The sequence below is a fragment of the Labrus bergylta genome, chromosome 19 (assembly GCF_963930695.1).
Source record: "Labrus bergylta chromosome 19, fLabBer1.1, whole genome shotgun sequence".
Classification (NCBI taxonomy): Eukaryota; Metazoa; Chordata; class Actinopteri; order Labriformes; family Labridae; genus Labrus; species Labrus bergylta.
Window position 1 is genome coordinate 20716438 of NC_089213.1, and position 27238 is coordinate 20743675.

The 27238-nt window shown below is 38.0% G+C and overlaps 1 protein-coding gene across 1 annotated transcript in view; it reads left to right on the top strand.

Moving 5' to 3' along the window:
- The window catches only part of LOC136177067 (CUB and sushi domain-containing protein 3-like), a 134451-nt gene that overhangs the window by 69614 nt on the left and 37599 nt on the right, over window positions 1–27238 (top strand). The window contains exon 3 of the mRNA XM_065947869.1: window positions 8669–8891. Coding sequence (XP_065803941.1) covers window positions 8669–8891 — 223 coding nt within the window. The remainder of the gene's footprint in view (window positions 1–8668; window positions 8892–27238) is intronic.

Genomic DNA, 27238 nt, shown 5'->3' on the forward strand with positions numbered 1-27238 from the left:
CAATAACAGACTGGCCTTTATCGTTATGTCATAAGAGAAAGGATAAATGCCACCTAAACTGTAGAGGGTGCCAAGTGGCTTAAATTAGCAGTTATTGCATGATGTTGAATTACAGGCTTGAAGGAGCTGGAGTTTGCCAGCATTCTTCATTTCAGCATCAGCAGTCTGAGTTTATAGGGCAGTACAAAAGCCTTGGTATGGGTGTGTTTTTACAGATACCTTATAGAAGAAAAAATGCAACACTTGGAGTCCAGTTAGAGAGCTTAAAGATAACTCCTGTACATATTATGCAACCTTTCATGCTCAGTGATCCTCTGTTTTCTTGCTACATTCCTCAGTGGTGCCAAGCTGCCCTAGCGTATAGTGGTATTAAAGCTGATGAGTTACTTTGACCCAGAGACATTTCAAATGACTCATTGTGGCCTCACGCAGGCTGTACAATACCCTGCAAAAGTGTCAACGGCTCACACTGCAAGGACAACACAGACAGACCTCCACCTTAACATCCACCAGCAATTCAGAGTCTCAAGTGCACTTTGCTAGTTTCTCGATGCAATTATGGTAAAAGAAAAATTCCAATGCCTCTTTGGTCCTACAAAGTATTTCTTTCATTTTCGAGCATCCATTGGGGAACTCACGCTATTTTTTTTTCCTGAGGTCATCATAGAGCCCTGCATCCATTTTTTTGTCGAAAGGAAAGGCCCCCTATAGGCAATCCATCATGTTTAATCTACTACTACCCCCTTGAGTCCCACAGTGCAAGGAACTGTTGATAGGAATCAGCATTGGTTACACTAAGTTTTTGATGACGTGTGAGTTGTAAAGTCATAAAACTAGCCCAGACTGCATTTTATTAAAAGTTGTGTGTGTAACAAGTTGTGCAGCAAAAAATTGAAAATGGTGCGACAAGTGCAGATGTAAGCCACTTGTTAAGCTTCTGTTTTTTTCTGTGCAGCGTATCATTTAAGACATTCACGATGAGATATCACTTTGATGAAAGAGATCAAGCCTCTCTAGCAGACCAAGGTTCATTAAATCCACTCAATTCAAGAAGCAGATTTTCTTCTTTGTCTTTAAGCTTCTTTTATCCAGGAGAGGTTTTGCTGAGCATGCATGCTCTTTTCTAGCTAAACCCTGTTCCTCATTAGTACCAGTGCATTTATTCACACCTGGGATCTACCCAGTCAAACCACAAATCCTTCACTGTTTGCCAATTAGCAACTCTATTTAAGTCTTCAGGGGGGAAATGCCTTGCTTAAAGCGTCCACCCATGCAGAATCTTTGTAGTATTGAGCAGGCGTGCCCTGTTCGCTTGAAAGGTGCACTGTGCAAAGTTTCTAGCTGTCTTTTCCAACTTTCCTTGGTGGGAAGCCGTTGTATTTGTAGATAGCTAGACTAGTAAGAATAAGTAGCAAATCTACCAACTGTGGATAAGAAAGGAAATTGGCCACTTTGTCTGAAAAGAAAAGCCAGCGATAAAGTGTCTTGAACCAGCATTCTGTCTGATTGCCAGCTGGGGCCAACTGGATTCTGCTTCTATGCAACCTGTTGTAAAAATGTCCCTCAACTGGATTATTATCTCAGTGGATATTTCTCCGATGGGTTTATGGTCTGATTACCTAAAGTTTTAAGTCTTTTTCAATGCAGCATGATACATGTTTTGTAAATCATAGACCTATTTGGTGTATAACTGATGGTAAAGCAGGAAATGTTTTGGTGTATCACTACCTGTGATGGACATGTTGCTACTACGGTGACCTTTAAAATCATGACTAAGTTGAAGCATTGCATTTACACCCAGTATTCTAATATGGTCCCTACTGGCTCTAAAAAAAACTAATTGGCTTTGGGTAAAATACCGAACTCAAGAGTAGAAAAATGACTTCAAACATTAACATCACAATGGATACTGTCACAGCTTACTAACAGTTGATGATGAAAATGTATTTGCACATTAGAGTGAGTCCCCTTTGGCTATTCTATTGGTCAGAACTGCTCAGTTTCATAACTTTTAAAGGTGGTGTAGGTTAAAACATGCAGTCCCTAACATCAAAGGAATACCTGAATGGGCTGAGGAGAACAAATGGTGTGAAGAAATGAGACAGAATCAGTGGGTTAGTAAAAAGTGGTGATGCAAGAGTTGGGAGAGTAGAGAATGTTAATAATGAATGAGTAAAGCAAGTAGTAGAATGTTTTGCAGTGGGATGTGTGTTCAATAAGTGTGTTTGTGTTTGTGAAAGAACTTGTGGGAAGATCCTTCCAAATTTGCCTGAAATTATATGTGTGAATGTGTGTTGTTAACTCACTGTGTGTGTATGGCCGTCTTCCTGTGACCCTGTGTCTTTATTTGAGTGTGTATCTCTGTGTGTGATTGTGTAGAAAGGCTGTCAGTTTCGGTCTGGTAGTCAGCATAATTAGAAGTCTCTCTTTTACCCCTGTCTTCTTCTCACTTTTCTCTTTTCACCACCTACTCCTCCCTGAGCCTTCCTCTGACTCTCCTCTCTTTTTCTATACATATTCCCCCCTCCCCCTTTCTCCGTTCTCCTTACTACACTATCCCGCCTCTTCATCTCTGAGTGATGAGTTTTAAATCATCCTTTCATTCTTTCCCACAATGATGAACGAGGGTAAATCTGTTCTATTCTCTGTGTTTATTCTGCTTTCCATCTTTGTCCATCTGTCCCTATTTGGCTCTTTACTCATCCGACCCTATCCCAGCCATAGAATTTAATGAAGTTACTTCACACAGCCAGTCTGTTAAGTTTAGAGAAAATAGTTATGTTCATATTTTTCTGTATGGACTGCGGCTAAGAAATTGTAGGGTAGCTACACGTTTTCTAACTATGCCAACAATGTAAATGACACACTAAGGGACCCAATTCAGCATTTATTACTTTAACACATCTGTGTTGGTAAAAGAGAAATCAAGTAAAAATATCAAGTCTCAGGTCAACCAATTTAGTCATTACAAACTTTTATGAGTTTTTATTATGTTTGTTGTGGAATATTTTTAAACCAAGTGTTGTGATTTCACCGCTTGTTGCTGCTATACTGCAAGCCTTGTGATGGCCTTTTAGGTAAAATAGGACCACAGTCATCACCAAATTCTTTCTGAATCAATGACCTGATACAACAATGCTGTGACATTAGATACACTTCATGGAAACAACTTGCCTTTACCACTAGAGGGATCATTTAAATAAAAGACAAGGTGAAAATCCTGGACCATAGTGGGCAAGGGAATAGAATTTATTAACCTAGACCCTAATTTAGTGTGTCCTGATTACTATGAACAGACAAATAAAACAGATGATTCAGTTTTCAAAGGTGATTCTAGAAGATGAAGTAGTACTTACATAACATAACTTCCTTTTGGCATTTCTCTCTGTCACCTCAGATATATTTATAACATCTGACCTCTGCCCCCGTCACTTTCAATGTAGCGTTACTACCATGCAGAGTAGTCAGGTGGTGCTTCAACCTCCTCGTAGTTTCACTGTTTTTAACAGCATGTAAAACATGGCTGTTGTTAAAACAGGATACTGTTATTTTTTATTTTTTATAAATGTTGCTTTTCATATTATTCCCATGGTGGTTACAAATTTACCAGAATATTACCCATGGGTCGCCTTAAACGCGTGTCCCGTTTAGAGGCTGTAAATAACTCCTAACTAGTCTAATTGTGGGTGCATAACTAAAACTCACCCATGGGAGTAAACAGTCAACACCTCATTTAGTGCATCATCACTCTAACAAAGTCCACACAGTCCCTATTGCACTTACTATAATGCTTAAGTTGCAGCCTTTCTTCTTTAACAAATGACATAAAATGTTTGTGTGGGTTTCTGTCTTAAACTCATGGAACAATTATTTCTTCTTCAGTAATAGGGTTCACTTAATCCTGAATCTTTTCCCTACAACTTGTCCGTCTGATGTGTTGGGTTGGGACACAGATTTCTATTGCAGTCACATATAAAGTGCATTAGTCTGTCTTTGTGTGTCTGTTGTAAATATTGGCAGCCATATCTATAGCTTTCAATTGCAATTCAACCCATTGGGTAGAAGAAAATTCCTGAAATGCTTTATGAAGTTAAGTAGAATTAAAATGGAGCATGGAGCACTGGTAAAGACGCCATGTGCTTGCAAATAATCATGCAAAACTGTTAAAAATCCATTGAAATATCTATCCATGTTTTAATGGATTTGTGTAATAAACATTATAGAAAGAACGTGTTATTGGTGATGTAAGAAGAAATATGGGAGCTCTTGGTAAAAGGACCATTACTGTGTGACAGGACAGTTATTTGCATTTTACAAGTAAAAGTCCAAATGGTTTATATCTCCATTCTGAAAGGCCAGTATTTGCCAACATTTGATTGAAGGTCAAGAAAATTAAGTAAAGCAAGTAAAGCAAAGTGAGAGAATTGGGATTTGGCCCTATCGAAGGAAGTGTGCAAGATATCTGGCTAATTTCTAAAAACATAAAGAAAACAAACCACACATTCTTGTCAGTCATTTAGTAAAATGATTAAAATGAAATTGCCAAGAGCTTATCGTTAAGACAAGGGTAAAATTATATATTTGATAAACCAACTGACAAAAGAAAAGAAAGGCAAATGTGGAGTTTTGGCACTTGTAGTGTGGTCTTCTCCTAAAATTATAAAGTACACCCTTAATTATGTATACATACTTTTTCGGTGTCTGATTTCATCTGAAGATATGATCTCAAGCTTCTGTCTTAAGTCAGTTATGTCTTTATGGTGTTTATGAACTCCATAATGACTGGGCCACTATTTTGACTATCTATGGTTTTATTAAAACTAAAGTATTATCTTGGACATGCAGGGTTTGTTACATCATAAAACAATACATTTGCATTTAAATACATTGGGCAGCCGTTTTGATATGTCCACCGTGTCTTTGTAATTGAGAATATTTGTTGTCCTTAGGTGAACCACTTTTTCATGGGGACACAAATCCCTCTTAACTGTGATCATAAAATTGAATTCCTGTTGGAAACCACATGGATCCTCCCTTTCTTAACTGGGCAAAAATGGCAATCCAATGAGTAGTTGCATTGCACAATTCCTTTTATCTGGAGAACAAACAAGTTAGAGTGAAATGTTCTGCCTTTTCTTTTCTTTCTGTCAAATTTAAAGAATCAAAGTATTAAAATTGATGTGTGTGTTGAGTGCATGTGTCAGTTATATAAGTTTTGTCGGTCTTTGTATGTTCATACTATATGTTTGGCTCTCATATGGCTCTTTCTGTACCCCCAAGGTTCCTCAACATTGCAGCTCTGATTGCGTCTGAACAAACTGAGACACAGAACCTCAATTGTATGCAACCTGCCATTGGTCATTACATCCGTCACTGTTAAGGTCTTAGAAATGTTAGCTTAAATGAGGGTTTGACAAACACATATACTGTATGTAGACACACACATAGTTGTATGGTTGGAATTTCGTCTTGGATAATTGGTTGGAAAAGCATCCAGTGGGAGGGCCCTGCTGTTCCTGCGGCCCTGGCTGCCATGGTAAATAACGAAGCTCATGAACATGAAAGGCAGGGTTATGATCATCTTGATTTGAGCTTTGCACTCAGAGGAGATCAATTATGGGCCTAGAAGTTGGACTTGAAACAAACTGTGAAGCCATTTTAAATTAAGACACTAGTTTAAACCTTGAACAATATACAAAAGGAACACTGCTTCTGTGTCAAAAACTATTGGAAATCTTTCTCTCTGTTTCTTAATTTTGGTCTGAAGCTGTAGAGTTGATACATTTTATTATGCATGATTAATAAAACAGATGAAGGGGAAAGTCACAGCTAAAAGAGAATGACAAATGTGAAAAATTCAACAGGCACAGAGGCTTAGTGATTTGCAGAACCATCTCCCAGCAAGAAGACAGAATCATGCTCAATTCAACAGCCAGTTTCTTCTCTGCTGTAGTGTCCTTGTGCAGGATGATGCTAAATCCCTCCCAGCTTCAAGGGTTTCTGCTCTGTAAGCTGAATCTGCAGTCCAGCTCCCCTGGAGTGGAAGAAGTAGAGGGCTTTCCCATTGGGGATCGATAAAGCATTGCAAAAAAATAAATAAATAAAAGCTCTGGACCAAGTTCACTACTGAACACTGCAAGTTTTTCATCTAACACCTGTGGTGTGTTTGATATAAAAGGATCATTAAGATGAAAGGGAGAGGATAATGATTCTGATGTGAACCATGAAGTCCGAGGAGATCAATTACATCTACATTTTACAATTTAGGCATTTAGCCGGCGCTGTAACCCGGAGAGATTTGAAATAGTAAGGCAGCAGAATTACCTTAACTTCTTCTTTATCAGTACAAGCAGCCTGTGGAAGGAAGTTCAAAGGATATGAACTAAATCTACACCTCCTCCTTTTATCTAGATTTACCATCATCTTTAAAATATCATCATATCATAGCCACAGAAAATACCTATTTCTGATCTATGTTTGTTTTGTTGTACCAGATATTTATTGATTATAGAAGAAACAACTCAAAATTAGGTTAGGGTTGCTGGTGAATTTTAAATTGACATGGATTAATCTGGCTTTAAGTAAACTATCGACCCTCACCCTAACCTTAATCCTATATGGTTATGATATCAATCAATTAATCAATCAATCAATCATTTGTATTTTGTATATTGAATATATAAAGATCTGATACTTTCACCATATTGCCAAGCTTTAAGAAACATTGAGATTCACAACAAAAGAAAAATCAACAAATAAAAAAAAGACATTCAGTACATGATCATTCAATAGCCATTCATATTTTCAGCTACACAAACCGAATCCTTTTGTGTTGTATTTAATTGTCCCGTTGAATGAATCCTAAAATAGCATTCATTCTAATTCATGTATAGTCATGACTGCTGAAAGTCATTACTGGATAGTAATGCATGTTCTTTTATTACTATATCTCGACTTTTAGGTTTGCTGCTTTGGCAACATTGTCTTAAAAACATATCAATAAAGCAAAGTGAATTGACTTGAACAAATTCTGATAAATAGCTCCATGTAGCATTGTGATATTCACTTGGGAAACATTTGCTTCAGAGCAGCTAAACATCTTTTTTTTTTCAGTTCATCTTGTTGTTGTTAGTTTGATATCTACTTCTCTCTTCCTACACTTGCCTCCACCTCTTTTCACACTAGCTTGACATTATAGAGCCATAATGAAGTACCTACAGCAGCTTATTTGGATCTATAGTGTTATTCTCATGCCCTTGATGCTGCATACTGCGTCATGTCTGTCATTCTCCCATCTAAATAGACACAGTGGGTGGAGATGTATATCTCTTTAAAGGAACTCATGCGTATGTCCTTCAGTTATAAATTGCTGAGTCATTTTTTAAATGATAAAGCTGACTAACAGACAGTATACATTGTTCCCATGTACTTGACATGTCAGTAACTGACTAGCTAAAGCAAAAGAAGTGGGCACAAATGTGAATTCAAGAGAATGCTATTGATTTCACCTCCTAAGTCAGGTGAAATAAAGCTCAGTAGCAACTTATTTTCCCCTCAGTCGGGGAGCCCTGGGTTCAAGCACTTCATGCTGAATGTGAATAAGAGCTCCTGGGGTGCTTCTCTGAAACACAACCCGCCCTGTGAACCTCGCTGTGGGGGAGGCCAGAGAAAAGATTATGTTGAACTACTGATACATGGGGTTGTTAGATTTGCTGATAAATACTTGGACGAGTTAGAACAGTATATATATTGCATGGATACCATATCATTGAACAGCATCAGAGAATAAGGGTATATCAGACCAAATTTGAATCATGATTCATGCTGACCTGTGGCTCAATCCAAAAATGAAATTACATACATCATACCAGACTGGCATCTTTTCCTCTTAAGATTTCTTTTAGGGCTTTTTTGCCTTTATTGGAGAGACAAGACAGCGGATCCAGTCTGAAATTAGGGACAGAGAGAATGGGGAATGACATGAAGGAAAGGAGCCATATGTCAGATTTGAACCTGGGCCACGCTTCAAGGGCTACAGCCTCTCTACATGGGGTGTGCGCCCTAACCATACGGCCAAGACTGGCATGTTTTAGCTATATCACCTTCAAGAAAACAAGTGAATATTAAATCACAGTCTTGGAACTGGTTGCTTAAAGGTTGTAGTCATGTCCTTGGGTTTTGGAGGGATACAGATTAAAACTGTGTGGGTGTTAATGTTTGTTCTTTGGCATGAATAACAGTATCCGCTTTATTTTGCACAAAAAACCCCTGCAGTCTTTACACTGTCTCTGTCAAAGCTTAAACTTTACAGCACTGGCTGCTGCGGATACACACCGACTATTGCTAACTACATGCACAGAGAAACACACAAAGATGCATTCACCAACATGTTCACATAATAAAATGACCCCTTTGTCTGCAAGGACACACACACACACACACACACACACACACACACACACACACACACACACACAAATATGGATGTGAAAGGTTGATATTGCCTTGTTTGTGTATGTTATAATTACGTATTTTATGTTGGATGAATTTCTTTCAACCATCTTTCCTTTTCTTTTCTTCTGGCTCGCTGTCCTTTCATATACAGCACAGAGGCTGTTTATTTTCTCCTTGAAAAATAATACATTTTTCTCCTATTTCTCTTCCTCAGGTTTTATCTACACATGTGGAGGTACCTTGAAGGGCAGAAACGGCAGTATAGAATCGCCAGGCTTTCCCTATGGCTACCCCAATGGGGCAAACTGCACCTGGGTCATCGTCGGGGAAGAAGAAAGTAGAATCCAGCTCATGTTCTTGTCATTTGCCATAGAAGAAGAATATGACTTTCTGTCCTTGTATGATGGACACCCACATCCTGCCAACTTCAGGACCAGGTAGGACAAGATTAAAGTGACTAGTTTTTACTATTTTATGATTTGTGACCACTATTTTTATTTTTAGAAAAGTGGGGGTTGTTCATATGAAAACCTGGCAAAGTAAAAAGGGGCAGTTTTCTAATTTTCCAAAGGTATTGTGTAAGGGCTGTGAGTCGTTTCTATGACAAATTAAAACTGTATTTTCCAAAATGTTTTAGGCCTCTTTCACAGCAATTTATCTGTGTTTGTCATCCTCTAATTTCCATGAAAAAGTAGCACGGCAGACACAGTACAAACACCTGTTATGGCATACAGCCCGTTGCTTATTATTAGGTTACCATTGATGCGCAGCCAGTTTCTACGCCTTTAAGCTGCAGCTATGAAAAGGTTTCCTTTTGTGTTATTGCCAATCAATGCTGAGCTGTAATGAGCTAATATGTTTACATGATGAAATATCAGGGAGCATGACTTCCAACAAAACAAGCACAGACATGAATGAATCTCACATTGAGTTTAAACTCACTGTCTACACACAAAAGCTGTGGACAGTTCCAGAGGGATGCATAAGCATGGTTCGCTAATGCCGCAAAGCTAAACTACAATAAATGTTCTAATACTTGAAATCCCTGAAAAAAAGTTATTTTCTCAATTATCTTCGATAATAAGCAATTTGGTGTAATATGTAAACACTTTTTCATCCAAAAACTGTTTTGTTATTTTCACGATAGCAATTTCTGCATCTGTATTACTAGCTCTGCTGTGCTGTCCTATCTTATCTTGTATGGGCTTAGCTGATATAAAAGAAGGTGATGCACATTACAAATACATTCCTAATGGATGTATTTATGAGAAAAATATTTATAACTTCACTCTTATCAAATGGTGCTATGGTTTTAAAACCTGTTGCATATCTCTCATTTCACATTACAGCCTGACTATTCACTGACACCTCTGGAGATTAGTTTTGTAGAACTGAACTTGAACTGCACCGTCAACATTATGCAGGAGCTCCCTCTGTCGATAGGGTTCTGGTTTGTGTTAGATATTATTTCTTTAATTACACCAGGCATGCATGGATAGGGCGACTATACTGCTCCTGCAGTGGTAGGATAGAGAAATCAGTTTGGTTTAGTTTAATAAAAAGGATGTAGACATGGAGAGATTAAATGAGTCCACTTGATTCATTACTTTTCTGTGGGGAATGAACTGTGTTTCTACAGTTCAACAGCCATAATTTCAAATCAGCCAGCTGCCATAATCAGTTTATTTTTGACAATTCTGTGGCTTTAAATGCTTGAATTGCCATGATGGGCTAATCAAACAAGGAAGCGAGAAGTTCAGTAGAGTGACCACAAGGTTTTCCCCAATTATTTTTTTCAGCCCCCCCCCCTCGCAGAGAGAAAGAGAGGCAAAAGACTTGGAATTAAATTGTCCCCTTTGTGCCCTGATTTGTAGATTTAGATTTCTTGTATATGTAAGACAACAGGAAAGGATTTGTGTGTGTGCAAAAGCATCGTTTGTGAGATAGATTTATGGTCTGCATAGTTACAATCGTCAAGCCAGTTGAGCCAAATTACCTCTGCTGTCTTGTTCTCTTCTTCTCTCCTTTTACACACACACACAGAAACACACAGAAACACACAGAAACACACAGAAACACACAGAAACATACACATATACTGGACACACACTGGACACAAACATGCACACAGACAAAGGTGCAAAACGGTGATTAAGAGGTCTGATCCATTAACAGGAAAATGGTAATTATGGGAAGAGTGATTAACAGGGATCACACCCAGACACACACAGGTACACACACAGGCACACACACACACACACACACACACACACACACACACACACACACACTCACAATCTCTCTCTCTCTCTATCTCTCTTTTGCTGTCATGTAACTAACCAAAGGATTATTGTTTTCTTCAAGGGTTATTCAGTTAACAGGTCCTGAAGTCACATGACTAATATTACTTGCCTGAACAAAAATAAAACATGAAAGTCATACATTTTATTTTACCCAAGTGATGACAAATTATGAGCTAATTTTCAGCTATTGAGATGAAAGTTATTTACCTTAAACCAGGGTTGACTTTTATATGAAAATATAATATACTACCTCGATATATATTCAATATTTTGAAGGAAATGTGAAATTGTGTGAAATTCCACACATCTTAGCTCTAAAATATTGATTCATCACAGTCCACACTCAGCTTTTTTTAGTGACTGGTTGGTAGTTAGAATTAATGGCTGTGGTAAACATGGTTTTTTGAACTTTGGGTCGATCTTGTCCCACCTGTCCACCTTCTTCATGGTGCACCAGACAGATATGATGAATGGAGCTGGCCTTGTTCGTATTTACTTAGCCTGTTGACTTTTGAAAGCAAATATGAGCACACATTGTGACCGCAACGTCAAACACATATTTATAATGCAATGACGTCACAGAAACATCCCAGGCGATGAAGGAGAAATAAAGAACACAGGTATAATTATTCTTCCTTGGTTCAAATTTCCCTTTCCATTTCAACGTAATCCAAAATTAGGCTCATTAGCATTTCTGTCCCTTATGACATTCTGTGTGTGTGTTTTGTAAAGTTCTTATATTAAGGTCTGTGTTTCAATGGAAAATTTATATTTTTTGTGAAGTCCTTCAAAATTTAAGTTACTCCATGGTGTGTCCCAACCACAAAGATAGGAATACCTGGAAGAATTAGGAGCTGATAAATATTTAATTTTACTTGTAATTTCAACTCTCCCAAGGCAGGATCTCTTAATTAATTTCATAAAATGTTTTAATTAGGGCAATTAAATTATTTAATGAAACCAAGTTTCTCATTGAAATGCATACATGGTCTAATTGTTTGTGTTCTTTGTTCTCCTCATCATTATTTTATATGACTCGTCCAGCCTGTGTTCATTATAAATAATAACAAAGGAAAACAACCCAAAGGTCGGCGGTAAAAGACAGCGTGATATGACTGCAGATGTCAATATAGGATGATGTTGTGATCATTGTCAACAGTGAGTGGATTGGCTTACACTAACACTGAAGACGTTTAATATATAATGAAACTGTCATTGAACATGTTCCAGAGTTATACTGTCTTTTTTCTCTTCAATGTGTAGTTTGCTCATTAGGCCTCTTTAATACCACTGTGATAACTGAATTTCAATTATGTATCCATGGCATTTTTCTCCATATTGTATATATATATATATATATATAACCAGACTTTTCATCTAAGTACGTCACCAAAATGACCGCATTTTAAAGAAAATACAACTATTTTGCGTGACATGCTAACCTCCATGTGAGAATGCAGGTGACACATTTATGTAACCATCTATCACTGTCTGTCAGGAAATCTATTGTTTCTACTTAGTAACAACCCTGGCCATTTGTGCCAGTTTTGGGATGGACCCCATTCACTTTTATAGGTGCTTGGGCACCATCATAATCCAATAAACAATCCATAAATGTGATACGAGCCTGCATACCTGTCTGCTGTGAAAGGCAGCTGTGTCAAAATGAGAAATTAAAAGAAGAAACCTCGAGGTGCACATGATATATCTTGAGACCCTTAAACAAGACAGTGTGACATTTTTAATTCAAATATGCTAATAGTCTTCATCAGCTGTCAGTTTGTGGTTACCCTTTTGATTCTTTTTTAAATGTCCTCAGTCTTACAACAGGATGGCTAATCAGATCACAACAAACGGTGTCCCACAATACATGAACAAACAGCCTTTTATTCGTTGCTATGCTCGTCCTCCTCCTCCTCAGCAGATGAAAGGCCATGGCTTTTTGAATAGTGGACACATACATGCATACTGTGCATTCAAAAGGTAGCTATTCCTGACTATCATTTCAGTCAACTAGCAACCTGCCTTTACTTTGTGCATGTGCACACTCCCCTTCTGCTCGGCCCTACCTTGCGGTGAGTGCAGCAGACACCACCTGAAAGCCACTTTCCTTTGGCACCAGCTTTTGGACATTTGGTTCCCTGTCACTCATGGATGTTTTGTCACATTAAATGTGAAAGCCTGGTACGGTTGTGGAAAATTAAACGTTGACACGAGCGGGACAACCAGTCGACTTTAGAGAAATTAACAGCTGTCTGAGAATGAATAATGTGTCAGTGCCAAGAGAGTGTCTGAGTTTTTTTCTGCTTGGATGGAAAAATGGATGATATGCAAATACTAAAACAATGGGAAAAAACAGTAGGCCCACTTTTTGCAGACATCCAGGATTAAAATAAAAAATAACAGATTGTGGATGAATGTGTAATTGCATGCTACTGACACTCAATAGCAGGCAAATTAAAATCAAAAGGAATCATTTTTGGTAATTGCGAGAGAAAGCAGGTCACAGAATCCTGAAATGAAGTCATCACAGGGTGTTGGAGTGTAATCAATCAATCCACAGTAAACCAGGAAGTGTCTCAGAAGAATAATTGAGAGCAATTCAAAGGTTTTGAATGCACCACTTACTGAAAGACACTTCAACTCTTTAGTGAATAACACCATCTTCCCCACCCAGGCTGGAAAATCTGCTCTTATTTAAAAATGCATAACCAGGGGGTGATGCTTCGCTGAGCAGGTATTTGCAGCAACCCACATTTTTGTTACAAAACAAATTCAAGACAGCATGAGGAAATAAAATCATTTTACACATCCAGGGCACAGGGAGAATAGATGTATAAGGTTCTGTAAAGTGAGAAGCATAAGCTCTCAAATAATTATGAAACTACACATAAATGAGGACAGTAAGATGGAAGTTGATAATCGATTACCATGATAGACCAAAGAGAGAAGAAAAAAAAATGTCTAACCTCCCTATGCCCCCTTTCATGAGAGTCCTTCTGATCTTAACTTAGCCTATCATTAGTACTGTGTTCAAGTGTAGTAGTATTATCTATTGCCATATTCTAACAGATTACTTTGTTGTGTTCTTGTCTTCTAAGTAATAGTCAACATTTAGTGTACACGTGTACACTATGTGATGTAAGTATTTGTTTTGCAACAAAAAATAGTGATGTTTCCAAAAACAGCTACTGAAGTCCTGTTAGGTCACTGTATGAATATTTGATCAATGCAATCTGTCAATCTGTCCTTTTTTTGTAGTTGCTATCATTTTGTTGTTGTTGTTGTTGTTTGTTTGCAAGCGAGGCTTTATCTTATACATTTAACATTAGAAAGTAAAAAGATTATTTACAGTATACTATTTGTATGTTTTTATTGTGGTTTTGACAAAGACAAAGATGACACTTTACATGCTGATGTGATTAACCTTAATATCAAAAAACTTCACAGTAAAGCATTTACAATTTGATTTTAAATGTAATCTCTTTAGTGATATTTTGACTATGAACTGATTTTTGGTAGTTTTATGCATTCTCAATTTTACCAATGTAAAAAATATTTAACCCCAACCATTTATGGAGAGCTGTATCATTTTCTGTTGTTGCTTGACAACATCCAATAATAAAATCTTTGGAATAAGTTCATGGTAAAAATTTAGCTGGAATTTCTAGAAAAATACAATTTTCAATACAATACAATAATAACTGTATATACCCTTTCACTGCACTATAACTTCACTTATTTGCACGATATATCTCTATATTTATATTTGTTTAATTAATCAGTCACTGCACAATAATAACTGCATATATTCTTTCAGTCACCACAAATGTCTATTTATTTATTATTATTATCATTCATTCACTGAAGAGCAATTGCTCTGGCCACTTTTTACATACTTCTCTGTCATATCACCACAAATATATTGTTGTTGTTTTTGTAAACTCTGCTGTTTAAGATTGCTGCTAACAAAGTTTCGTTGTGTCCTTGTATACAATGATAATAAAGATTCTATCTATGTATCTTAATTACTTTATATATTTGATGAATTGTTCTATGATGTGAAATTCAGAACAAAACCATCAAAAGGAGTTATTTATGTGTCACAGTTGTGAAAAAAGAAGAATTGGTGAGATTTTGGGAAAACAGTGGGCCTGGGAGCTTATTTTGTCAGGTGTCACCAGAGCAGCTGTGTGATATGTGAGTTAGCTGGAAGTCCTGGGGCTAGTGGACGAAGTGATGCAGGGGCATCTGCCTTAAGGCTGGTCAGCGAGGCTGAGGTTACAGGGGAGGAAAGCTGGCCTGTAGGAGAGGTGAAAGGACAAGGGAGCATGTCAGGGCTTTGGCAGCCTACTTCAGTTTGCATTAGTCTGAACAAAGTGTGCCTTGTGTTCATATTTCCCCATCATCAGAATGACAGAATTCACTGTTATGGTGTGGTTAATGTTAGAATCCTAACTCAGATAAATCAGAAAACAAACTCTGTCACCAATGCAGAGGCAATGTGAGAATAATGCTTCTACCACATTGTACTATTTTCTGGCTCAGTATTATGATATCTAAATAGTGCTCAGAAACTAGAGTCTGCTGTTCATTCACAAAAGGCACATTGTGTCTAAGTTTAATTTTTGGTGGGCTTAAATAAAATGTATTGTGAAGTTGAACTTTTGTTTTGACTGCCTTTACTTTTCGTAAGGCGAATGCACCAAATGTAGCATCATGTGGTTGAAACAATGTTCATATCTTGCATTAACTTGCCTGATAATGATTTAGAATCAAGTGCAGTATAATGGAAAGATTTGGAGGGTTTTTACATTATAGACTAAATAGAAAGCTTAAAAATCATTTAATGGCCATCAATCATAATCAGTTCCGTTGTTTTAACAATAACCTCTTTGACTATCACTTCAGATGAGTTGTCTGAGGCACATAAAGAGGAGGGAGAAGGAAAGACTGGAGAGTAGCAGATGAGAAATAGAGGAGAGCAGTCCCTAATGTGGTGAGGTGTCCAGAGGAGGCAGAAAAATGGATGAGCAAACAGAGGAAGCCCCAGAAGAAAGGACAGATGCTCAGGTAACCCATATAGCAGCAGCAGGGTAGCTTTCTTGGCAAACCATACATAATACTGATGTATGTGACAAAACAATATGCATAATGCAAGTGATTTATAAAGTTTATGTACTGCATTGCCCAGCAGCTGGTGCACAATGTTAATACTAGAGATTGCAGGGGGTATGCCACAAAAACAGGAAAGGAAAGAAGATTGAAATAACAACAAGGCTTTTAATCATTTTATTTTGTCATAAATATATGCAAATATGTGTAAAAGCATGCACATCATGCTCATGTTTGCAAATCCTGCCAGTGTAGCTGATGCAAAGTTCCATCTTTAATTGAAGCTACAAAAAGTGTGTTTTGGGTGTTGCAGCTGTTTGATGCAGTTTTTGTGTCGGTGTAAGTAAAGCAATCTGTTTCCCTTTTTTGCTCTCAAAACACTAAACTGTGTCTAGCAAATGATGTCTACTGCCTTAAGGCAAAACTCAGCAATTGACCTAGAAAGGATTTGGTTTGTGAGGCAAGTTGTAGCATGAATCCAGATCTTTGATTGTGCTAAAATGTAGTCTGGCCAGCTGATGACCTCAAACCCTGTGAACCTAAGCGTTACCACAGACTTCGTGTTTTTAATTTATTATACAGTTTTTGGCAGTTGGTTTGTAAATTTTGCAGAGGAACTGAGTCTGTGAGATTTGAGGTGTTAAATTTAAGAAAGCACTTAAAAATAAGACACTCAAACTTTGTTATACATATTTTACTTGTTTATGACACAGACTTTGTTCAGGCTTTTGTTGTGTCATAAAGATGTATCAACTAAATTAGTTAGTATTAACTAAATAAGAGTAATAGGTTGCCTTTAGTTTGATTGAACTGATCTCCATGTTCCTTGTGACTAATTTGCCACTCGATTATATGTAAATTTAGATTTAGACTATTCGACTGTTTTAAAGGTAAGAAAACACTTGAGACAAATGTCAGATTGAGCACAACTCCTTTAACACTGTTCATCATAGAATCTCAACTTCTGTGGGTAAACAATGTCAAATTGATTTCCTGAGTGTTGTATAGCAGTGCTAACACCACCAGCATTCAGTCCTCATTAAAGGCTTTATATGCGATTGTTTGATCCAGCAGATGTCGCCCTTGAGCACCAGCATGAAACCAAAACAACTCGCGGTGCATTGTTGCGTTAGCATGCTGATGCTAGCGACCTTTATTATGCTCGTATCTTCACACTGCATGTAAATGTACCTGAAATGAGCGTGATCTAGAAACGCAGTTAAGCTGTGAGTACAGTATGTTATTCTTCTTTTCTCTAGTCCCTCAATTAAACAACTTTTCTACGTGAGGGGAGGAGTCAGCTGGCCGTCCCGGCGATGTAAACAAACTGAAGATATGACTCTGAAAACTCAGAAAACACCACAGACAGTGGGACTCGATGTCTATTACATTTAATGTGAAAAATCGCATATAAAGCCTTTAAAGGGTAACATCCGCATGTCAAGGGTTGACTTTTCAAAATCTCTGGCCCTGCCATTGTAGCCACTGGCCCATACGGATACTCATGACTCAAGAATTTACTCTCCAAATGTAGAAAATAAACCAATTTGATGTTTACAGTATCTCACAGCAGACAGGATCGGTTAGATCTCATTTTTTCTGGGTTGCCATCTAAAGGCTAGTTTATTCTTCCATGCCTGTTCCTGCCCTGACCCAGTTAGACTCTGCAATCCTCTACAGCACCAATTTTACACCTGGATAAGTCACACCAATATCCCTGAACACATTGGAGACAGAAACAGAAAGACACACAGTCACCAAACCCAACTTAGACACACAATGATACAGATTTGACCTGCATCCACTGCACAGGAGCACAACAGCAAAACATCCATATACATAAAAGCCACAGGGAAACTGCAGTGTGTGATTTGTGTGAAAATAAGCAAATATGGTCTTTGATGTTTGGACAATATTACTGAGTGGAATAGAGTTCACTTTTTTGTGAAGAAAGCAAGTAGTGTGGATGTAAGATGGAGCCTATATGTGTGTGCGTGAGTGAGCAGTTTGTGTAAGTGTGAAGCGAGGTATGTTTACCCCTGAGGTACTGGTATTTCATCTCTTCCTGCATCAGTTCTGCCCTGTAGGGGGTAAGAGGTGTATGTGTCTGTGTGTGTGTGTCTGTATTTGTTGGGAGATCCAAATAGCTTTGCTCAGGTTAAAAAAGATGGGAAGTGAAAAAGAACACTCTCCTTTATGGGCTTCTTTACAGTGTTTGTCACCCTGCCTGCTTTTATGTTTTAGTCTCAGGCTTGCTTTTTCTTACTTCCAAATCAGCAAAGACTTAGGACTATGTTAAAATCTAAAACTGTATGTTAAAAAATATATTGTCTGTATTAATTATTTGATATCCTTGTCAACTTGATATATCCTGTTTCCAAAAATGGCTGCTTAACTTTTATCACAGTAAACAACATTTTGGCCCAGCTGGTGTCCCTCAGGTGTCCAATTTGTTGTAAATGATCCCTGAGAGAAGGCTGTGAGGAGTGAAAAATGTAGTATGGACCTGCTTTGATTTGTTACATAATTACAATCCCTGGCGCAGCGTGCAGGGAATAGCTGTTGGTGTGAGTGTATTTGTGCTTCATAGATGGATGCTTTCACTGGAAGTTTCATAGCTATTTTCAGCCATTTAAGAGATCAGTAATATTTCTGTTTAATGTGAATGCGGTGCTGTGAAAAGGGCACACAGCATTAAATTTGTGACTCAACAGGGATGGTATTCAACCATCTGAGAGCACAAAAACATTTTCCCCATTAACACTTATTACTTCTGTTTTTAGCAGTTTTTTGTCTGTTAACAGTTAACAGAGACACAAAGAAGGAAGAGAGGAAAAAAATAGTGGTGTGTGTTAATTGAAATGTAATTTCCTGATGGATTTATTTCATCCATCATAACTTGCCTTTGTGTCTTTAAATTTCAGCTTTCGGTTCATGTCTCTTTCCCAAAGCCAGTCTCAGTCTTTCTGTCAATGTCTGCCTCTCTCTGAATGATTTTAATTTATTCTTACATCTTCATGTCTGTTTCAAAACCCTTTTCTGTGTCTCTCTTTTTGCAATATTAATACAACCCCCCCACTCCTCAGTCTGGCTGTTTCTCTCTCAATTCTTCCTATAAATGTCATTAATTCAGTACCGATAACCAGCTCTGTTCTTTTCAGCTCAGCCTGGCTCAGATTATAATTAGAATCATTACAATAACATTAACAGTGCAGTACAATATTCAGGAGTCAAATCCCCAGGTGAAATATCTCTCAAGTCTTTTAGAGCTCCTGTTCTTTGTGTCTTATTGTGACCACTGTAGAGATTATGTCTGCGTGCCTTTTAATACACCTGGGGCTGGCCTTAATTGATTTTTCTCCCTTCATTCTCTTTGAGGTGTCTCTGCAGTCTTACAGTATGAGAGAAAATGGGACCTGTTTGAACGTCATAGCAATAACTTATCCATTACAATGAGCATATTTTATGCTAACTGCCTTTCAGTGCTTGTCAAAGGGAAATCTTCAACTTAAGAAACTGACGAATGAACAATTCATGTGATTTTTCAGATGTAATTAATTCAATAAGTCATAATAAATGTTAAATATTGACAGGTGAATCAGCCAGGGGAACTCTTTAATCAGACTGTATGACAATATTAGCGAGCATGTTGAGATTCAGCAGAACAAATGAAAACACTAGAAGTTGGGAAATACATTTATAATATAAGGTTAGCTATGACATTCGTTAGAGATGCAGTGTTTTTTGACCGTTTACTGTGATTTGGTCAATAGTGGATAATAACATATTCTTATTAAATTATACTAGAATATTATTTACTGTGAGCCATCCCTTTAAGTAGGAACTTTAAAATATGACTTCTTGTTACATGTGCTAAACATCAGTTGTGCACTGCACTGGTAAAACCCACATAGACTTGGTCATGGTTGAATCTTTTTAACCCTGTTTGTTTTGAATGGTAGGCTAATGAGAACTAGGGTGGCAGAGCGAGTAAGCCAATATACCTTGGACGACTCAACTGTCTGGTAATATAGACAGTCCTGTGTATGTGATCGTGTGCGTGTATGTGTGCACTATGTGTGTGTGTGCTTGTGTGTGAGAAATTCCAGTAATCCCAGTGGCTTAGCTGGTAATCCCCTCAAGCTGCCCATTAGCCCCTTGGCACACGCACATGCACACACACAAACACATGCACACACACACACGGGCGCGTGCACACTCACACACATATATACACATGCACACACAGCTCCTTCAGGGCAGTCACCAAGGTGTCAGGCCTGACTGTTCCTCAGGGAGGGATCACTATGATCACCCACAGAGCTGGCCAACTGCCCCTGGAGGAAGAAATAGAGACACTGGCTGACAATACATACAGATTAAAGAGAGGGAGACAAAGGCAAAGGGAGAGATAAGGAGAGAAGCAGAAGGGAGGGTGACAGGGATGAAGGCCAGACTGGAAACACTGGAGGGGAAAGAAAGGAGAACTGGAAAGAGATAAATATAAGAGAAACTGGGATTTTGAACAGAAAGGAGAAATAAAATAAGTTAAAGGAAAGGGAAAACATATTTTTCTGTTTTATTCTGCTCACTGAAGTTGAGCTCAGAAAAAGTTGCAGCTTTGCGATACAATCCCCTCCACCACTTGGACAGATTTCTGCCATGTTTTGCTGTTACTTTTTTGTTTTGAACATAACGCTTTTTCCTTGTCTCTGCATCTGCTTTTGATGTCTCTGCTTGTTTCTGTCTCTAAAGTGGCATCAGCTGATCTGTGCAGCACTGTTTCCTTTATGTTAGTATCCTCAAACAGATGCTTGACCTGAGCCAGAAATGGACTGTGAAATGGATGTGAAAAACCTTTTTTTTTACATGGCATTTTTGTTCCTGTTATACTTTTTTTTCCCTTAGTCAGGTTGCTGGGATGATAACTGTTTAGACTGTCATGGCTCTTGAAACCTGTAGAAGCCCCTCAGAGTACAAAAGTATGTCTTACTGATTGAATAAGGACTCTGTTATTTATTTAAAACATTTTTTTGATAGATGTGGCATTTGTTCAGACTGCTATGTCTTGTTGCAGTCTCATAGCCACCCAGCATCACTCAGAATTGAACTGTATTGGCACAAAGAGAAATATTTCTCTCATTACATGATGATTACAGCACCGAAGCTGTACAATTCTGCGTCTATCATTTGAGCGCTGAAACTTCAATACTGTACTTTGACGTGGGACGACAGAGGAATCATTCCCTTTTGTATGTATCTAAACAGAAACATTGAGACAGCAACAATGACTCATTCACAATGTGGGATTTCTTCTTTGTGTTCCGTATTTATTTTCTGTCTCCGCTGCATGATCTATAAAACTGCTAAGTTGGTTGTGTGTGCCTTGTTCAGCATTTCTTTCTGGAAACTCCTTAGTTAAGTGTACCAGAAATATTCTCTCTTTATCTCTTTCTTAATGAACATATCACACCACCATAGGTGTGCTTCTTAACTCAAAGACTGAAGAAATTCTTACTTTAATAATTCAACATAAATTCACTGTCCGGGGCTATTTAGTATTTTAATATGCAAAGTTTTATTCTATCCAAAGACCAAAGCGAAGTGCAGAAGGTTATTCACGTTGTATCATTCCTTAAGCCAGAAATGAACGATACGATAGAAATATAGTCTGTGATACTTAAATAACCATTTTAAAAAGCTGTGAAAGAGAAATACAAAGCTTGATTCACAAATGATCTATTTCTTTGAATCAAATGTTTCATGGAACTCTCACCTTTGTTTGCATGATTGTAGACCTGCCATGTTGATGGCCATTCGATACCGATACCAAGTTTAGCATCATGAGACTGGATATTGAAACATTATTTGAACCTGAAACGATAATGGTTCGACACTCAATAACTTATGGATCAGAAAAGGAATTTCCACAAGGAATGGTTACAGTTTGTTATCAACCTTGCGACCACTCTATATGATGGTTGTGTTTCCACAGCACGGGCCGTAGTCCTTCTCAAGAGCGTACCAGCAGCGCCACTCCACACTGTTCCGTTTCAAATAAAATATCAAATAAAACACAATATACAGATACCCGATCGTATCCCATCATTTTGTTAACATTTCGTCAAAACAGGCACCAAACGGACAGCAAATCAATCTCAGAAAGACAAAGCAACATGTTCGCAAGTTTTTCTCTTTTGTTCCTGTGTGATCTTGTAGTTCTCCTGTGATCTTGTGAACCTGTTAAGGCAGCTGTCGATGTCTGCTCATGGCTGTGCTCACGCTCCAGAAACGGACCCAGTAGGACGGAACAAAACCTTTTTGAAACTTTTTCAATAAAGACCTCATAGAGTTTTCAACTGGCTAACCGCATATTTTAAATATAAATAATCCCCATCAATCACATTCGTTTGACCAAGGGTCGGCCAAAATCATGATGGCGATGATCATGATTCTATTAATTGTGCAGGCCAACTGGTGATGGACACAATAATGTTTTTTTTTTATATACAGTTTGGTGGGTAGTGACTGTATGATTTGTATGTCTTATCTTCTTTATCCTTATCTTGCCTATGCATACAATAAACAACAATAAACACTTTTGTATTTTTTATCAATACAACAAGGTGTTGCCAGTTCAGTGAAATATTTCCCTGTCTTTAAAAATATATCAATGACTCCATTTGATTTATTGCTATGGTGTTCACACATGAACATCGGACATGTTTAAAAATTCCATTTAGCCTCTAAGTAACACCTTCAATATTTAACCTAGAGGGACAAAAAAAGAATAGAGCAGAGACAGACACACATTAGGAGACATAAAAGCCCATAGACAGAGAGAGTGAGGGAGAACAATGTGTTTCTCTCTGCTCTAATGCTCCCTCCATTACCCTTTAAGACAGAAATACAAGAATTCAATTAAAAGACCATGTAGTAACCTTAGCACACAGGCACATGCGTGAACACCCTCAGGGTTGATGTATCAATTAATCACTGTCTGTCATTTGACCATTGTAGCCTGTGTATCCTCACTGGACCATGGGCATTATATACAGTGTGTGTTTTTAAAATGTCACTCCACGCCATAATGACCGTTGTTAGTCCCGACTTTTTAAAGTTGTAAGGTCCAATAGGATCTCTAATGGTTCTTTTTGAGTTGTTATGTTTGTGTGTGCGTATGTGTGTGCGTGCGTGCGTGCGTGTGTGTGTGTATGTCCTCGTCATTTATATTCAGTGCAGTGTACTAGCCTTGTGTTATTAAACATTAAAACTTGATGACAGAATCCGCCCTGAGCCCTGGGGCTAAAACTAACATAGTACGACACACAGTGGGAAACACGCATGCACACTCAAGCCTCAAGACATTCATGCACAAAAAGGCATTTCAATGTCTATTGTAAGCCAAAGCTATGATATAGAGCGTATACTTAAAGTAGCGATTTTGAATAAAGCATGTAATTTATTTTTACACAATTGGTAATTGAGGTCTCTGAGTCTGGTCGGTCCACTTCTATTGATTTCATAGTAGGTACAAGGAATTCAGTGGCTTTGTGCCAGGCAAGATACTCAGACAAGAACCATTTTATAAAGGTTCATACCTATCTATTATGTAGTATGCAAAAGTACATGAGAATGCTTTAACTCAGTGAATGACCATTAGATCTTAGCTCTATATAGATAAACTAATGTATGTTTCTGATTTTAGTTAGGACTGCATTGATGTAAAGTATACTTACCTTAGTGCATTCAAAATCCATTTAGAAAAACCTTTCTACAGGTTCTGTTTCCGGTCTCAAAGTACACATGTAGGGGGGAGGAAAGGGGTTGATTGAGGAGCAGAGGGGCCATTTACTAACCAGAAAATCATGTTTGCATTGCATGTATGCCTTTATTTAGATAGGACAGTGGATAGAGTCAGGAAGCGGGGAGAGAGTGAGAGAGTGGGGAAAGACATGCTGGAAAAGAAGCCTGAGGTCTAAATCGAACAAGGGCAACCCGCATCGCAGATTACAGCTTCTGTACATGGGCTGCACAAACTAACTACTAAGCCAACGGCGCCCCACAACCAACACAATTATTAAGTGTAGCTTCTTAATGCTATTTTATGAGTTGCTGACATACCCTGTAGTGCATTTCTATCTCAAATGTTACACCAAAAAAAGCTAAAGCAAGATATTCAACTGTTTTTAACATACTGGTAATTCAAGGTTCTGTGTGTGTGTGTGTGTGTGTGTGTGTGTGTGTGTGTGTGTGTGTGTGTGTGTGTGCGTGTGCGAGTGTACAATGTTAAGCTTACTTGAACCACAAAATACATCGTAAAAAGCTCACCCTGCAATGCTTTTCTTATTTTCTGAAAATATAAATGACTACATTTAAAATGTATTTCCTTGTGATTATCAGGTTTTTCATGTGGTACATTTTGTACCACCCAGAAACTTCACACAGTGAACACATGAGCTACGGAGCAAGCAGTTTTGTTGTCCTTGTTTTTAATTTGGATCCAGTTTTTTTTTAATCTTGGAGAAATTGTTTCACATAAACAGAAAAATGTGCCAAAAGCCTTCAGGCAAAACGCCATGTTAACATTCAACCATTCACTGCTGCATACATGTATCTGATGCATTGCCAACATTTGCTGCTCTGCATGTGTGTGTGATTTGCTATTGTGTGTATAAGATTCGACTGTGTTGCTGTGTGCCACTGCGTTGTGTAGTTGTTTGTTGCCTCTTACAAGTCAAGGAGGTAGTTATTACTTCAAGGCCAGGTTATAGGCCTCAGTTCAAATAGACACACAAAGGGATACAAGGTTTTTTTTTATTGAAGTCTTAAATGTGAAAAATTGATTAGATGACATTGCGACCCCTTGCTGACCTCTACAACCTAACATTAAAGAAAGAACCCTTACTTTATTTCCTTGAAGAAGCCATTTTCCAGGAGTTATCAACCAAGCCTTTACACTCTTTAAGCTAAGTTGAGTATGTTTATTGATGAATCTCATTTCACATTAAAACATTATTTCTACCCAGAACAAGAGTCTGAGGGCAGAACAGGTATGTTTTGCAGGTTTATTAGTCATTGTTAAAGCAGGATTTAAGTCTACAACACAGGAATGCACGACAAAAAGGAGGCTGTTGTCTCTGGTTACACATCCAGAACTTAGAAACATTCTAATTCATGGGGAGGTACAAATGATATATTTAGGAGTCTCACAACTTGGGAAAAAATAGCTCTGTTGTCCAGTACGTAGAGGTGGGCGATATGGAAAAAATATCATCTCACGATTTTTTTTGGGCAAAATCACGATCACGATTTTAACGTGATTTATTTCATACTGATCTTATGACTAATTTGCTAGTTATTGACCAGTTCAACCAAACTTATTTCCCTGTATAATGTTTTTAAATGCACAAAAACTGTGCTGACAATTTTAGTCTATTTGATTAATGTCTTTGTTGGAGGTCTGGAGGTCTCACCCCTGAACATTTTTAGCACCAGAAATGTCTTTCCCTCAATTTGACCATTATTTATGCACAATTTGAAGGTTGTCTGCACCACTTTGAAATTATGATTGAGTAATGTTTCCTCGTTTTGTGTTCATCAGGAACACGCAGTGATGCATTCATTTAAAAACATGTAGACTTCAAGTTCTTGTGTTTCTGTTCTATTTCAGCCCTGCAGAGTTTCTACAGCTGTAGCTTCATACAGGCTCTGCAGCCTTCACCAGTCACCATGGTTACTCACTCTCACCTACCTGCTGCACACAACGTTTAACGTCGTTTAGCATAATCCCTATTAATTCGGTTATCACAACAGGTGAGCTTCGGGTGGAGAGGCTTTTTTGTAACTTTTAAAAACCGAGAGAGAGCAGAAAACACTGACAGCAACATTTGAAACACCGGGGTTATATCTCCCATTACTGTCTGTCTGAGCTCCTCCTGAGTTTGACTCTCTGCAGACTGTGAACGTCTCTCCGGCTCATTAAACGGTTTCTTGTGTTGCTATCCGAGATGTAAACTTCACTGTGCAAACTATGTAGATAAGTTAACCGTTGCTCATGCCGTGTCGGTTTGAGAAAATATCAGAACGGTTGCATATAACCGAGATGGAGTTGTTTTTGCGCACTTACTCTCAAGTTTCGTTTTCATTTTCACCACTGCGTAGCAGAAGAGGGGGAGATGCGTCTGTGTCGGAGCATAAACTGCAGCATGATAGAATAAACATATTAGCCCGTGTAACCCAGGGTTACTAGTGCCGTTATCTTCTCACTTTTATTATTCAAATATTGAAAATAGTGTAATAAATTGATGTAACTTGTGACAAAACAGTTATTATTAATTAGACAATTAAACTAAAATTATCTGTAAAACGACAGCTTTAATATAACAAAGGTGCTTTGATAAATACTGTTTTGTGTATTAAATGCTAATAAACGTATGTGATCGGTCAAACCACCTGTCAATCTTAATGTCATGTTGACTAAATTAGCCAATCTAAAATAAGACCCGCCCACATTTCTCCGTGTCTGAGCAGAATCTCCGAGAGTTGTTCTTTTTGGAATGAGACGGAGTGACGGTGGCTGCGTGGAGTTACCTTACATGAGAAAAAGTTGTTGAAGTGATTTGTGTTCCTTGTTACGTGTTCTAAAGAGCACCGTTCGTTTAACTAAACCCTTGGTAAGTCAAATTTAATTTAAGACTTGATCGTAATGCTAAATGCTAACGTTAGCTACCGCTAGTTAGCTTGTTAGTTTGTTAGCTCGTGAGTGGAACGTTCGTCAGAGCGGCTTTGATGTGCTGTGACTGGAGGTGGTAGGCAGTGAGAGGCTCATTGTTGGAGCTGCAGTCTGCGAGCGGGCTGTGGTTTTGGCGGTGGACTTGCTATTGTTTGTAGTCTGATGTTGTAGTATGTTCAAGTGGCGCTGATCACAGAAAAAAATCAATTGTTTACATATGGTTATGAATGAGAGTACAAGCGCTGAAATCTAATGATCAAGTTAACTGTATTAAATATAGGTTAATTTGAATAAGATGACAAATGATTTGGTGTTAAATATGTTTATTGAAAAGAATGTGAGATACAGTGTGTTTTACATTGTATTTCATCTGAGTCCTTTGTCATAGATGACAAACGCTGTTGATATTTAATGTGTAATTTAAAGTTCAAGCATTAATTCGGCTTTTAAACTGTTTTTGTCAAGGCCGGGTTTTTTTTGTGAGTTGGAGAAGAAAGATTCCATGATCCCTGTTTGTCTGCAACCTGCTCATCCTCCCTGGAGTGCTGTGGTCGTTTGCAGTCTGGCGAGCCATCCATCCATTTTCGAACCCTGAAAGGAAGGAACAGTTTATTTTCCCAACTATGTTGGT